This window comes from Syngnathus scovelli, chromosome 4, assembly GCF_024217435.2.
Source record: "Syngnathus scovelli strain Florida chromosome 4, RoL_Ssco_1.2, whole genome shotgun sequence".
NCBI lineage: Eukaryota > Metazoa > Chordata > Actinopteri > Syngnathiformes > Syngnathidae > Syngnathus > Syngnathus scovelli.
Window position 1 is genome coordinate 10,444,501 of NC_090850.1, and position 15,293 is coordinate 10,459,793.

Consider the following 15,293-nt stretch of genomic DNA (forward strand, 5'->3'; position numbering starts at 1 on the left):
GTGTCAAAAGCTTGGCTCCAAACAGATAGTAGCTTAATCATATACTGCAGGAGGAAAATTGGACATTTTTTCCCCAGATGTTTGTGACAGGAAAATTAAAATTAAAAAAAAAGAACGTATTAGCTTGAGGATTTATTTTTCTTAGCTTGTGAATGACTTAAACATTTGCAGGTCTTAAATTTAAAACTACTGTAAACTCACGGTGGGGTCAAAAATAGAGCCCAATCATGACATTCTGGGTTATTGCCGTTTGCTACAATAGGGAGCAACGGGAGAGTGGTTCTTTTTTTTTTTTTTTTGCACTCCAGAGAGCTGACTGCTTTCAAGTGGTCGACATGGACATTTTTCATCCAACCATTCTTGGTTCTGGTGTCAAGAACAACTGCGCCTTGGACCTGAGTACTTTTGAAGTTTTTTAAGACGGATGGCCCTCTTAATTTGAACGATGGCGCTGTGGCTCACTAACTCACTCCAAGATTAACCCCAGCCATAACCTAGACTTGATTTTTTTTGTCTCATTCCAGAAACTGGAGACGAGAGGAAGCCGGAGTTCCTTGTACAGCCTGTGCCTGTGACCAAGGTGCTGGGTGCCAGTGTCCTGCTGGCCTGCGTGGCTGCAGGTTTTCCAACACCACATGTGCGATGGATGTTTAAAGATAAACCGCTAGAGGAAAGGTATGCATTTTAAACTTTATCCTTTGTTTTTTAAATGTAAAGTTTTTCCCTCCTTGGCCCTTGTAGCACTACCACACATTTTATTAAAATGGTCAGAATGATGATATTTAATTTAGATCCCACAGTATTACAAAACAAACAAAATAATTCCTTCAATGCTTCTAATCTCAATGCAAAGGGCGACAATATGCGTAATTCCAGGGTTTGTGTTGTGATTGTGTTTACTTTTTAGCAAACATTTTGTTAAAGGCATTTTCTACTCATATTGATTCACACGTGTCAATCGTGAATCATATTGTTATTTAATTACTGCCCAGCCCTGGTAGATAGAAGCAGGAATTAATGGATCGACGGACGGACGGCAGACGGACGGGTTCCTCAAGCTCTGTGTCAGTCCTTACTTTTGGAATGCAGCAGAATATTGAGGCTCCTTTGTACTGCTCCCCAAGTTGGTAAATCTGTTCTTCCAGAAATCACCCCAGGGGGTACCTGGATGTGGCACAAAAGCCAGTCTGGAGATGAGCTTGCCAGCTTTCCTGCAGAGAGGAAGTTCACACATCAGCAACCTAGCACTTGGGCCCTCACTCCTATGGCGCCCATTATCTCAGGAAAAGTAGCTGGAATCCATAACTGAAAGTTTTCTTAGATATGGCAAGTTGGACTGTCACCACCCAAGTAAATTAAGCGCAACTCAAGTAGACATACCATAGCCACTGTTTAATAGAATTTTAAACTTGACAGAAAATAGTGCTTCATCTATGTTGATTCAAAACAAAATTGGATTTCTGCTTGTTAAACTTTTGTTGAAGAATTTGACATCCTTAAATAGGTGGTTTCTGTACACATCTGACTTGCCAAGCTGAGGATTTAATGCATTGCACCACAATTCACCATCTTGTAATAACTAACCTTCACCTCCAATGGGAATGGCTTAAATGGTACCTATTAATCTAGCTTTTAATTACCAAATTCCATTCAGTGTAAAGACCCGCCCCCTCCGTGTTACCCATACTGGTAATTAGCAAGTGCACTCCCAACAACAGGGAGAGTCTTTTAGGGGGTTATCGTAAACTCCGCCTTGCCACCTTCATAACTGAAGCGGTATACAGAGTGATTCTGTTACCACATTTTGATTTTCCTATGACATTGATAAATGAAAGCATAACCTTGGTATCCTTGAGTCTCCTGTTGTGTGATAGCTGAGAGCTAGACGCTGCTGTCAGTTCTTAATTATTGCACTCGTTGTGGGAGCGAAAGAAAGGAAGCAGCAAAGAGCAGCTTAATTGGTCTTGGAAGCGCAGCACAAACGGGGCCTTGAAAGTGACAACATCAATGCTTGAGATGTGGAAAAAAAAAATTGCGGGGGTTCTTCAAAGCAGTCAACTGAATTCTGGGTGAGTCTGACAACAATTAGTTGTGTTTTTTTCCATCACATTCCTAGAAAATTGACTGATTTGGAAAACAAAACAATGAGTGGTAGTTTTCGAAGCTACTGATTCTAAAACATTGTCACTGTGCCCCCCAAACTTTTTTTTTCCTTTTTAAATGGCACCATGTCGTATCTTTATTTTGATTTGGCGCATGTGGGAATATGGCTGATTTAGAATTCTCATAAGGAGAACACCCGAAATGCAAATAAAGAGCAGGTGGCCGTCTTTTAGACTTTAGACTGCGATTTCCACGTGCTTAGTTGTATATTTCCTAAAAAACAAATGTGCTGCTGAAATGTGATGTGAACAGCATTTTCTCTGCATGCATCATAGGGGCGGCATGGTAGTACATTGGTAAGCACGTTGCCTCACAGTTCAGAGGTGCAGGGTTCAATTCCGGCTTCAGTCTTCCTGTGTGGAGTTTGCATGTTCTCCCCTTGCCTGCATGGGTTTCCTCCGACATTCCAAAAACATGCATTGTCAGGCAATTGAGCACTCCAAATTGCTCGTAGGTGTAAGTGCGATCAGTTATTTGTCTCTATGTGCCCTGCGATTGCTGGCAATTCAGGGAGTCCCCCACCTACTGCTCGAAGTCAGCTGGCATGGGCTACAGCACACTCACAACCTTCGAGAGGAGAAGAGGTTCAGATAATGGATGGACGGATGGAAAGTTGGTGCTATCGGCGTGCCGATTTTCCCTGTGGGATGCTACTAACGGCATTGCAATATTTTTTGTCTGAGTAATGTTTGTCGTTTTTAGCATTGCATATCTAGCTGACAAAATCACTTTAAAAAAACAACCTCGCTGGGAATGAAATAAAAGAAAAGAGCAGAGACATTCAAATTAACATAACTGGCAGTTAAAATGTAGTAATTCATGGTGGTGACATGTGGGAATTTATGTCAGGTCTGATAGTAGTTCACAAGGGACTGGTGATAGCGAAGGTCAGAATGCAGGACAAGACGAGTTGGCGAGTCAAGGGTACTTAAATCACAACAACAGCATAACAACGCAAAGCCAATGTGGACGTGACTGGTACATCATTTTTTATTCCTCTTTCCAGATCTCAAAAACACAGAGCCAGTGGCTTTGACAAACAGTGGCTAAATCAATTTACCTGGCTACTAAAGAAGGCATCACTGTTATTTATGTCAAAAGCAATGTGGCCCAACACAGCAGACAATTTCTGCCTCCCTAGTGAGAGAGCCATCAACCAACTACAGGCTGGACACATTAAAAAGTCATGAGGTGACGGACATTCACAAAGCAGCAGAAGAGGAGCGGAATACATTAAAAATAGTAACACCTAAACACCCTCAATAACAAAGTTAGAAAAATTAAAATAATATAGTTTACATTGGGCGGCACGGTGAGGAGGGTGCAGGTTCCCTGTGTGTAGTTTGCATGTTCTCCCCGTGCCTGCGTGGGTTTTCTCCAGACACTCCAGGTTCCCCCCCACATCCGCAAAAACATGGTAGGCTGATTGAGCACTCCAAATTGCCCGAGGTGTGAGTGCGAGTGTGGATGGTTGTTCGTTTTTGTGTGCCCGTCTCAGGGTATCCCTCCCTCGCCTACTGCTGATGACTGCTAGGATAGGCTCCAGCATGCTCGCGACCCATGTGGTGAAAAACGGTATAGTAGATGAATAGTTTACATTGATAGTTTAACAAATAATTGGTTTTTCCCTTTACTGTGCCTGTAAAAGAAAGTGAGTCAGTTGGATTTCAGAGGACATGCACGTCACTCACAATATAGTAATGTTTGTGGAAGTAAATATAGGCCATCGAGCAGGCGCCACGGGCTTATCCTTTTATCTCACGTCCAAAGAGAAACAATTCAATTAGAGATGGAACTGCAATATTTTGGTGGAAATAAGGTGAGGCTTTTCGGATAATAAATGAAGGTTACTGAAATAGCACAAATGTCCAATTTATGCTTCATGGTTCAAGCAGGAATAAATTAAAATCTAATATCAGGTCAATACTGTTACTCAAAACAACTTTGTAGATTCAATCTAAACTGTCACTCTCACTTTTAAGCAGTGCGTCTCCCCGCCTGCGCAGATCGCATGATGACGTCCGACCTGTTCAGACTGTGGTCGCATCACAAGAAATTCCAATACGTATCTGAATTAGGACCAAAAAAAAAGATCTGCAGTGTGAATTTAGCCTAAGACGCATGAGCTCATTTACAAAGCAATCCTCTTGATGTTATGCTCCGCATTCTGACTAAACTTGGTTCCCCAATGCTGACTGTATTGTAGTTTGTCAATATGACGCCTGATTGACAACCTTTCCACTTGCTTAGGGGCCACAGCGAACACTGTGTCTGCTCTCTTTGTATACACATCTGATGACACTCATGAAAAGTCATCTTTTGTTATTTGGAGTATCACTCGGTTGTCTAATATAATCGTCTCGTACTCAATGAAATGGATGAATTATGCATGGCACCCTGCAAACAACAAACTGTGCTTGTAAATCAACTTTCTTCCCAAATCTTGACACGTCTGTCATCCTTCTTGTCCCCTGGAATTTATTTGAATGCGACTATGGATGTCGTGTGGGAAGACAGGAGTGGGATGGAAATGTGTCTAAAATTAAACTGCAGAATAAAATGATCATGTAAATGTCTTGCACTCAAAGCCTCAAATGTATTCTACTGCGATTTAGATAAAACACAAACAGACATGCACATTTAACTATATATGTCTCTTCCTGCTGCTTTGAGCAAAGGCAATAGCCTTTTACCTTCTTGTCCATACTTTAATAAAACCAACTGACTGAATTTAATAATGTTTATACACAACGGACTTTACAAATATTTATATATGGATAGTAAGGGCCTGGAAAACATTTTAGAATCTCTTACAAACCCATATAGTATTGGATTTAAACTCAGGCTGTAAAATCAACAAAATAATCCTTTGGTTGTTTAATAATTCCATCTTTAGACCAGAAAGCTACTTGTGCCAAAATTTCTCATCCACGTCGCACTTGTTTTCTGAAGTCATGTAACTCTTAAGCCCCTGATTTTAATCCTTAAAGAAAAAAAAACATCCTTTAATCGTGGCTTTCTTACACTCTCAAAGAAAGATTTGTCCTTGCACTGGGTGCAAATCTTTTGACTTGTTCAGATTTGCGTGCGCACACACACACACACACACACAAACACACAACACCAGACTGCTATAATAACGTAATTATGGTTTAATGACAGAGTAAACCTCAACATGAAGTGTGAATGTTTTCTCTGAAACACTTCACATAATGATGGATGCAACATGGATATGTGTGAAGATAATTGGAGTGGTCACTGGAACTTCAACTAATTTTAGGATGTACTTTAGTGCATCACAAAAACAAAATCTAAATGTTTCTCTCCTACATTTTTTGACACCATATCCTCAGAAGATGTTCAAAGTAACAACATTCCATGTACCAAAAACATCTTCTTTCGATCAAATGAAGCAAAATTGAATAAAAAATAAAATTCAGATGATCAGTACAAAATGTGTTAACAGGCTGTCCCGTGTCTTTGCATCACTAGAATGTAAGTTGCAGTAACACACAAAATAACCCAGGCAGACTCAGTTATGTTAAGTTTAGGAGCTCAGTGGGCGTCGCTGGTCCTGTACTAATCAGCCTCTCAGTGCACACATGCATCTTAGTAGCACATCTATTCCTGCGGCCAGGGGTCATCACGGCTGGTTACTTCCTCTACTTCTTTTAACCTCTCTCACCAAGGTTCCATCAACATTTTATTTATGCATCGAAAGCAAGTCTATATTGAGTTTCCAGTAGAAGTTCAGATTTGTGGGGTCTGAAAAGAGAATCTTCGGCGTATTTTAGCTTGTGGTTTTCTACTCTATAATTATATTGACGTTGATATTTTGTACATAGCCCTCCTAGAGATAATCACAAGTTTTACATATCATTGGACACAGGACTACACCACCAACTGATTTTTTTTAAAAATGCAACCATAGACGTAAGAGAGATAAGTGGGTTCTTCTTTAGGACCTTGATTGGATTATAGAGCAGAGGAAAGTGACCACTGTTCAAATCGTTCCAATCCCTGCTGTCTGTGGTCGTCAAAGAAAGTACCCCAGAACAGAAGAAATTCCTATTCCACTATCCTAAATAAAAGGAGTTGGAAGAAGGCAGATGGCAGGGTGATCGCGGTCAAGCAGAGCAGGCAGAAGCACACTCCAAACATACCAGACAATTCTAGATAAAAATGGCTAATATTTCTTGCAACCACTTATCTCCACAATAAGTGGAGGTTTTCCTAAACCAAAGTATGATGACAGTCATGAAAGAACACCTGGTGTGGAGGTATGATGCTCGACATAGCCAAACACAAATACTCCTTACGTTCATGAAGATTATCAGAAACTGTTGCTGGTTACAGGGTCAGCTAATAGTCTGTGCTCACTGTGTAGCTTTGCTTACCTTTCGGTTATGACTTAGCCAGCCAAGCTGCAAAACATGATGTGGGCGTTTTGTTAGTATTGTTGTGTTTTTCTATTTCCTACAAAGTTTGCAAAAAAAGCTAAAATATAAAAACTCTTGTTTTTACCAAATAGTCTATTATGACATTTGTTTTTCTTCAACATCGTTCCTCTAGAGCTCCAATAAACATGACCTCTAACCAGAATCCCATCCTAAAGACAGCAGTATGCTGTCTAGCTGATTGGCAGTTTTCCTAGGCCCACATGTCCTGGCCTTGTCACCAGTTTGTGTTACGGAAGACTGAGTCACACGTAAAGTCACCTCCCTCCACAGTTCTGTGTAACTGCCACTACCTTTTTTTTTTTTTTTTTTTTGGAGAGAGAGAGAAGGATTTGTGTTAAATGAATCTACTTGTTGACAAGGATTTGCATGGCTTTTGGGGGTGGCTGTTCCGGAGGGATGAACAGAGCAATTATGTTAGAATTTTTGTAAATCCTAATATTTATTATGAATTAATTATTTTTAATTGTGGGAATGTTAAGTAACTTGTACACTAAGAGCGAGCCAAATTACTTGATTGCAATAATTCCAGGCCAATTATTGTCTCTTCAATGGTCTAAAGATGACATAATTCAGTCTGAAGAGCTCTTACTCTGCTCCTAAATACTGCTGTTAGTGTTTCCTCTAAATGTCTTGGGGGTCTTGTACGTTCCCTTCATTTCAAAAGGAAACGGTCAATGCAGAAATGCTTGAGCGTCTCAATAGTTGTCCCGGTGAATCAAATGCAGACTGCTCAGCACTGTGAGCAGCGAATGATTCATACAATGCGGCTTGGATATTCACAGCCTCCCAGCATGCTTTGCTTTCTCTTCCACTGTGCACACAATGGAGTAATCAGAGCACTGAAAAGCATTCGCTTGACATTTAAGTTCTATGGCATGCTTTAAAAAATATATATATAGATTTTTTCTCTGGCGTTCAGTTGATCTTATATTTTGACTTGGGACCATGTATTGATTAGGTGGTTGCCGTTAGTCTATAAAAAGCAGGATGCCCAATCAACAAGTGTAGTAATATGTGAATGTCTGAGAGACCGAAACCAGATATCGCGGCCAATTTATGTCCACAATGCTCATGAAACTGGCTAGCAAGCAATAATGTCCATATGCAATAATATAATAATATGCAAATCGCATACAGTAATGCCACAATCCTCCATGTGGCTGGTGACACAAATGATTGATTACAGTATAATCACATTATTGTAGGCCACTGCAACATTAAGCACTGCTCAACCTCAACACTGCTTGAATGTCGGAAAATAAAATTGTACCAAAGTAATGATTACGCTTAATCATAAAAAAACAATAAATAGCATTGATGTCCAACACCGCACTCTTTGTTTATACAAGGCAACCATACTTGTAATTATACACTTGCACCTCCCCCCCCTTTTTAAAATAGCTTATTTAATAAATTAACAATAATAATAAACAATTATTGCGTTTCCCAGAAATTTGTCTCAATATTCTTGTTTTGTTTAAAAAAAAAAAAGATTGTTTGAATAATCATAATTTCAGTTCACAAAATAATTGTGATTAACATTTTTTTCATAATCAAGCAGCCCTAGTAAACTTAATACTGGTAAAAAACATCAAATTGATATTGTCTGAACATTGTTACCTTTGTTCCAGACTCTTTCTGGTAACAATAAATTCTCTACCTCACTACCTTTGTAAAGACATTATATTTTATACATCATACTGGGCAAGTTGTTATAATATTGTGGCTTGTTAGTGTATGCGGTTGAGACTTTGCTCGAATGACAATTGGTTTCATCTATCGTGTTGGAAGTACATGTTAAGTGTTGCACTTTGAAACTATCGTGGCTAGTCATGAAGCGAACAGTCAAGAAGATGCCAAGCAGTGATGGTCACAGAATGTCAAGTGTCAGTGCAGACTGTTGCCCACTCAGGGAGATAAAAATGAGTTGCAGCAGAAGCCCTGTTTTTAGCTGCTGGAAGCAACAAAAAAAAAAAATCTACCTGCAACACTTGACTGCATTCCATGTATCTCTCATTCAGAGACCTGCACTCCCTAGCTAGATACTACCTACCTTTTCCTTTGTTCTGATTCTTTCTCACTGAATCTGGATGTCAGCTATTATTTTGTATTTTCCTACACTCACCCTCCTCCTATCCCCCTTGCCTATGCCCCAGTGACTGTTGAATCAAGCCTGAGCTCGGCCACAGCCTTTTGGCCTAATTGGGAGAATAAAAGTGCACGCCATTTAATACGGAGGGTCACATGGTTCTCTGGAAAGCTGCTTGTAAATCTGGTGTAAATATTTTTAGACTATTTTTGACTACTCAGTGGAATTTTGCTGGTGAAAAGAATGTCTCGTTATGCAGTTTTCAGGGAGCCTTTGCAGAAATTACTTTGAGTGTTTTCATATACCGAATCAGAAAGATAAAGTGTGATTGAGTGAAAAGCATCCTTAGGTTAGTATTTTTCTTCATCTCAATAGTCAATAAAAAATGAATTCCCACTATGACTCAGTAGACATGTACTATTTAGGTTAATTAAATTAACTAATTAATTGAAATAAAATGTTTCTTGAGGCAATGTATCAATAATTCACTCATCCCACTCACTGTTGTCTACAGTGTCACACTCAAATACGTACATTAGGACATGCCAAAAAGAATAGAATTTCTACATTTTATCTATAAATTCCACACCTGGTGGTGTCTGTCAGATTTCAATATCCAAACATTTGATACAAAATGTTTAAAAGAGAATTTCCATTAGTGGATTGAGAAGTAACTAAGACATTTGTTCCGCCTGATGGTGAAAGGTAGTGTACCAGGCCCAACGTAGAACACTAGCTAAAGAAACCTTCTCTAAGAATATGCTTCAGGGAATAAAGGTTGAAATTAGTTTCTCCTAAATCCGTAGACGTGGGAAAAAAATATGTGATTGTACCGTGGGCAGCCCATGAGACCTTTACCCATCAATACTATAAGGTTAAAGAACTTGAGGCCAAGTCTTAACTTTGTTATATTCCTCAAACCTCTTTTTCTTTTCACCAGCGAGGGCCGCAGGGAATTGCTTGGAGGTGGCAGTCTTCAGATTTCCAATCTCACAGAGGAGGACGCTGGCATTTACACCTGTGTGGCTGACAACACCAATGCAACAATTGAAGCCCCGGCTCAACTCACTGTTCAAGGTACTCTCAACAAGCCAACTGTCACTTGACTTTCCAAATGCCAGGCCTCACTGTTATTCAGAAGTACTAGATGATAAAGAAGCCATTAACAAACTATTAGAAGCAACTTCTTGTAGGTTATAGCACATTTCTGCACACAAACTCCACAATAATGTAGAGCACGAGTGTCAAACTCATGGCCCGGGGGCCAGATACGGCCCGCCACATAATTTTATGTGGCCCGCGAAGACAAATTGTGCATCGAATTCGTGTGTCATTACTAGAATTGCAAATTGTCTTCACTTTTAATAATATATATATTTTTTTATATATTTAACCAGTTTTTACTCGTTCTGATTTGAAAACGAGTTATTTGTCAGTTTGTTTTGTAGCTTTTACTGTATATAATATGAGGTGCTCATACATTTATTTGGGTTGACAGTCATAATGGCCCTCCGAAAGAAGCTATGGCTACAATGCGGCCCGCGAAAAAAATGAGTTTGACACTCCTGATGTAGAGGCTTGAAGATTTTCTATCACCTAACGAGAAACCAGTTGTTCCTCTTTTCGAATTGCATTTCTCCCCAGTGTTCATGGTTTTGTTGAACACATCAACCAAATAACCCATTAAGATGCTTGTTGGTGTTTATTTGGGACAATGATTTCAAATTTGCATGCAGGTCAGCTAAGAAACAGCTGATTTTTTTATTTTTACCATCAGTGCAGATATTTTCTACTCTTTCCTATGTGAAGCAAGTCAACAGTTTGATGTGAAGCAACAATTGAATTGGGAAACACCCTGAGGCTGTCCCGCAATGTCACACCATTTCACACAAAGCGACATCACACTAGGACTTCATCCCTTTGCTCACAAATCCCTTTCCTCTCCTCTTCAACACCCTTTCATCATTTCCTGTCAGACACTGCGATTAAAGGAGACAGTAATGGAAAATTGGATCAGGTGGTGGGAGGACATCTGACTTTGGTGCCTTTGAGCCTTCAGATCTGCCACTTCAATTCCTAGCAATCCCTCATGTTTAATACCTGACCCGTGCCCCAACTTCAATGTTACTGGCATGTAGAAATTGGATCTCCAATATATTTAAAAGACATCAAGTCGTTATGTTAAGTTAAAAGAGTCACATTTTACTGCAGTACACACACACAGAGTAAATTGTGTTTTTCCCCCAGACCAAATTAATGGCGAAACAAGATTGTGGCATTGATTTGCTCCCTGAAACATCAATCGATTTCCCCCAAGAAATAACTGCACTTGTAAATGAAATTCATACAAATTATTTTTCCAATGTTGACTTGCTGGCATTTTTTTATTTGATATATCTGAAATTGGATACATAATGTTCACTATAGACTGCTCAAGAAAACCCATTTAGGGTTTACACCAACAATTGGAATCTGTGGCTTCATGATAAATTGAAGTTACCATGGATGATATGGAGTCATTGTGAGAATCTTTTGGTTTCTTAAAAAAACACTTTCAAAGAGTAGTCTTGACAATGAAACAGCTCAAAGTTGGCGAAAAGCTAAGAACATCACCCTTCTACTCTTTCATAACCGTCCAAATTATACTGTGAGAGACATATCCTTGCTTTAGTATTTGATTGAATTTCTCAAAACTGACCGCTTAATATATTCACATTCTAGTGTGTACAATTTTATTTCTGCAATCTATTGGTATCGGTAACAGTAATTTTAGAATCCAACACGCGTCAGCTGCTTTTTCCTTTCATTCACTTTTATATGCCATTGATATTTCACATACAATATTTGAATTTTTCTTTGAGTGGTTGTGAAGCTGATCTGGATCACAGTGTCCATACAACTCGAGCAGTGTTCATGTCAATGTTTGCATCACTTGCCTTCTTACATCACATCTATCAGCCTAACTTACACTGTGACTTTGCTACATCTCACCCTCTATTAGAGCTGCCATGATTAATGAGGCCAGAGGAGACAGCGTTTTTTGATTTTGGTCAGTGTGCATGTGAGTGCGTGCATATGTGTCGAACAGAAATAGCTCCTACACTAATACCTGTATGTAGGTTTCCTGTTTTCTGGTGCGAAAGGTTAGTGTCCCTCATTTATCATGTCCTACTGTTATCATGACAGCAGTGCCATATTGTTTTCTGGAAACACCCGAATGAGATTTTTAGAACCTAAGTTTCACACCATTTTCAGTCGACCCCAGCATAGGCTCAGCTCCTGCAGATTTTTTCATAGGGAAAAACAAAATCTTTAAATAGTTTGGGGGAGGTCGGGGTTTTCCCCCATTTTTCATATGTTAAATATCTATCAACATTTCTTGAATGATCAGGGTTTCCCCCCCACCCAATGGATTTCAGTTGGTGTCAATTCTGAATGGATAAATGCTGGGGGTGTCAAACCCATTTTTGTCGCGGGCCACATCGTAGTCCTTCGGTGGGCCATTATGACTGTCAACCCAAATAAATGTATGATATACAGTATAGGCTACTTAACAAACTGATGAATGACTAGTTTAACTTGTAACTATACTTGAAAGAACTGTTCACAATTTTAAAAAGATGAATGGTAACAAAAATTGCTAGATACGTTTTTTTAAAAGTGAAGACAATTTGCAATTTTAGTATTGACACAAAGTCGATGCACAATTTGTCTTCACGGGCCAAATATAACTACATTACGGGCCAAATTTGGCCCGCGGGCCGGAGTTTGAAATCCCTAATTTATGCCATTTGTTTGCCGCAAATAACAATGGGTGACTGTGTAGTAAATAATGAAGTATTTTTAATGGATTTATTTCTTCATCTGCTAATCGGACCAATGATTTTTTTTTTTTTTGCTGCTGCTTGGTGAAAAGTGATTAGCCCAAAAATTTTTTCAAAAAGCCTTCAAATTTAACATGTACAATAATAAAGACTTTTTATTGTTGTTCCTCCAGTTTAGTGGAAAAATCTATGTCGTGCATCATGATTTTCCTAAAGGCCTTTACTTTAAATTTAGTATGTTGGAAAAAGGGATCTACCCCAAGAGAAATTAAACACAGAAAAACTTTCCATGGAACTTTCAGAAGCAAACAAATCAGTTGACGAACTACTGCTGCGGACACGCCTTTTCCATATCCTCACTGGGTGTTATCACCACAAGCAAGGAGGTGTCTGATTGTCATCCGCTGGCTGGCTTGTTTAGAGCCTTGTCCGCCATTCTTTTCAGATAAAGCAATATCGCCAACTCACCGGAGCCATGTAAGTGGCATTTGTCACTGTCACGGAGTTGTAGAGAACAATTTCTTTTCGATGCCTCGTGAAACATTAGCCCCACTCACAACTGACAAGTTGTCTGTCTTTTGTCTCCTCTGTTACTCAATATCCAAAGCACCAATGTTCGGACTAGTTCTCAAATGTTCTAAATTATACAATCAGAAATCCATGTGATAACTTGCTTATTTGCTTTAGAGTCGATCTTTGCTATTGGTGGGGGATTGCGACTCGGTCGGCCCGTGAACTGATCATTACGAATCAAATTAGTACCACACTGCTAAAGTTTTAGATTAGGTGTAAAAAGTGAAGAAGAAAAATGCAGTTATATCAAGAAATGAAATTGCAACTAAATATTGTATAGTACTTTTGCTCACATTTTCATTCGCGGAATCTTTTAAATTGTTAAATACATTTCAGGTCACTAGAGAGAACAGAGAGGATCTTCAGAAAACCTCCCAAAATCCTTCAATGCATTTTTCAGTGTTAAGCAGTTCATATGTGAACTTTTTGTGACCTTTAAATGGTTCACTAGAGTCTTTCTTCCATCTGTTCTCATTTAGAACCGTTCAATTTGCTTGTGCTTATGTGATTTTGCCTTCATTAAAGTGGTAACTTTTCTATTCAGTCACTTTTTAGGAAGCATCTGTGAACTACTGTACTGAAAACAATACATCGCTCCATCTGAATTTTTTGCCTCTTCTTACTAGTTACGCCTTCGACTTAAAGTTTTTGTTTGTGTTTATACCATTGCTTTTTGAAATAGCTTCATTGACACCATTTGATTTTCATGTAAAAGCCTTCTTTATGATCCATGAGCCAGAAGTCAAAATTCACCAATAATAGAATAATAAGCAGACAGCACACAAGAAACTGAACAATAAACACAATCAAATATTTATAAAGAGTCATTTAAGAATCTTGTTTCAGCAGGAACAACTGACTTATATCTGGTTTACAGTAGCCAGAATGTATATGCTGCATGTCTTCATTACCAGCACCACAACCTACAAAGACTGCTGGGGCCTGGTAATCCAAACATTGCTTTGATCCTCAGTCAGAAAACAAAACACAAAGCTACATTTTCATTTTTTCAAGGCAGTCGTTTATTTTTCCATCGCACGGTCGAATGATTTTCTTGTCAATTTGAGCTTGGGTACTACTCGCATGGAGGAGCCATTTGAGGAAAAGCTTGTAAGGGTACTTGAGTGCTTTCTTTGTGGTCTTGTGGAAGCTGTTGATGTGCCTGCAAAGACTGTGTAAAGCATTTTTTAATTGAAAATATTTCTTAACAGATTTATAGCGCCCTTAAATTCTCTCAGCAAGTCACACTTGGGATATTGGATGTCAAAACTGTGGACATAAACACATATAGTATGTACACGCACTGCTTCATTTTTGTGGTAGAAACAGAAATTTATGTGAAAACGCCGTAGACAAACCACTGTATTCAAGTACTACAAAGACCAAGATTTGCAAAAGCATGCTCAGTTAGAAGCAGGTAACATTTACAAGCCGAGATATTCGGCTTAGAAGAGAGATGATCCAGGGGTCTTATTTGGAAACTTAAAAACCTGATTTAGGGCATATTTACGTTTCTCCGCAAGCTCACATCGACTTTGAAATGCTGCCACTATTTGGGTTTAAAAGTTTTATTGATTGCATGCAAATGTAGCCAGTGACATTACCAAAAAATGTGGATGTCCCTACATAGTAGTTGATCAAATTAAACAAGAGAACTGGTCAGGCTGGCTGCCAGGAGGCCAACAGCAGCATTAAAGGCGCTACAAGAATCTATGGCAGGTAGTGGTTGATCATTCACCACGTGACAACAATCTCCCATCTTCTCCTTATCTATGGGTAAAAGGCGGGTTAGACCCTGAACTGGTTGCCTGCAAATCGCAGGGCACATATACGTAGACAAACATCTCGGACACTGCGCAGCCTATTTCAATTGTGACTAGTTAATTCTGAAAACAGCCACATCCCAAATTATCAGCGGGTGTGTCCCTTTGTGCAACCACATTAACTTACATTGTTTATTTTCACTTCCTCTTTGAAAAATAATTTCTTTTTTAACTGAGATGCAAATAATCGATCTTAACCAGACATTTTGGGAGACTTTTTTTAAACTGTACATCCGAATGTTTCTCATCCCATTTCTCATCCGAAACAAGCCAAATTAACGGTAAGCAAATTCTTCGACTACCATTTAACGGACATGCATGAGCACATCACTTTTGCTCGCTCCAATAGGTTCCAAACGTT

At 39.1% G+C, this 15,293-nt stretch overlaps 1 protein-coding gene and 1 long non-coding RNA gene across 13 annotated transcripts in view; one reads left to right on the plus strand and one right to left on the minus strand.

Annotated features, from left to right (window-relative positions):
- neo1a (neogenin 1a) overlaps positions 1 to 15,293 on the plus strand; it is a 117,789-nt gene that overhangs the window by 61,304 nt on the left and 41,192 nt on the right. For all 12 annotated transcript variants that reach the window (XM_049718384.2, XM_049718386.2, XM_049718375.2 and 9 more), the window contains exons 4-5: positions 525 to 675; positions 9,653 to 9,789. In XM_049718384.2, coding sequence (XP_049574341.1) covers positions 525 to 675; positions 9,653 to 9,789 — 288 coding nt within the window. The remainder of the gene's footprint in view (positions 1 to 524; positions 676 to 9,652; positions 9,790 to 15,293) is intronic.
- The window catches only part of LOC125967377 (uncharacterized), a 31,645-nt gene that overhangs the window by 912 nt on the left and 15,440 nt on the right, over positions 1 to 15,293 (minus strand). The window contains exon 2 of the long non-coding RNA XR_007480713.2: positions 1,077 to 1,211. This is a non-coding gene — a long non-coding RNA (uncharacterized lncRNA). The remainder of the gene's footprint in view (positions 1 to 1,076; positions 1,212 to 15,293) is intronic.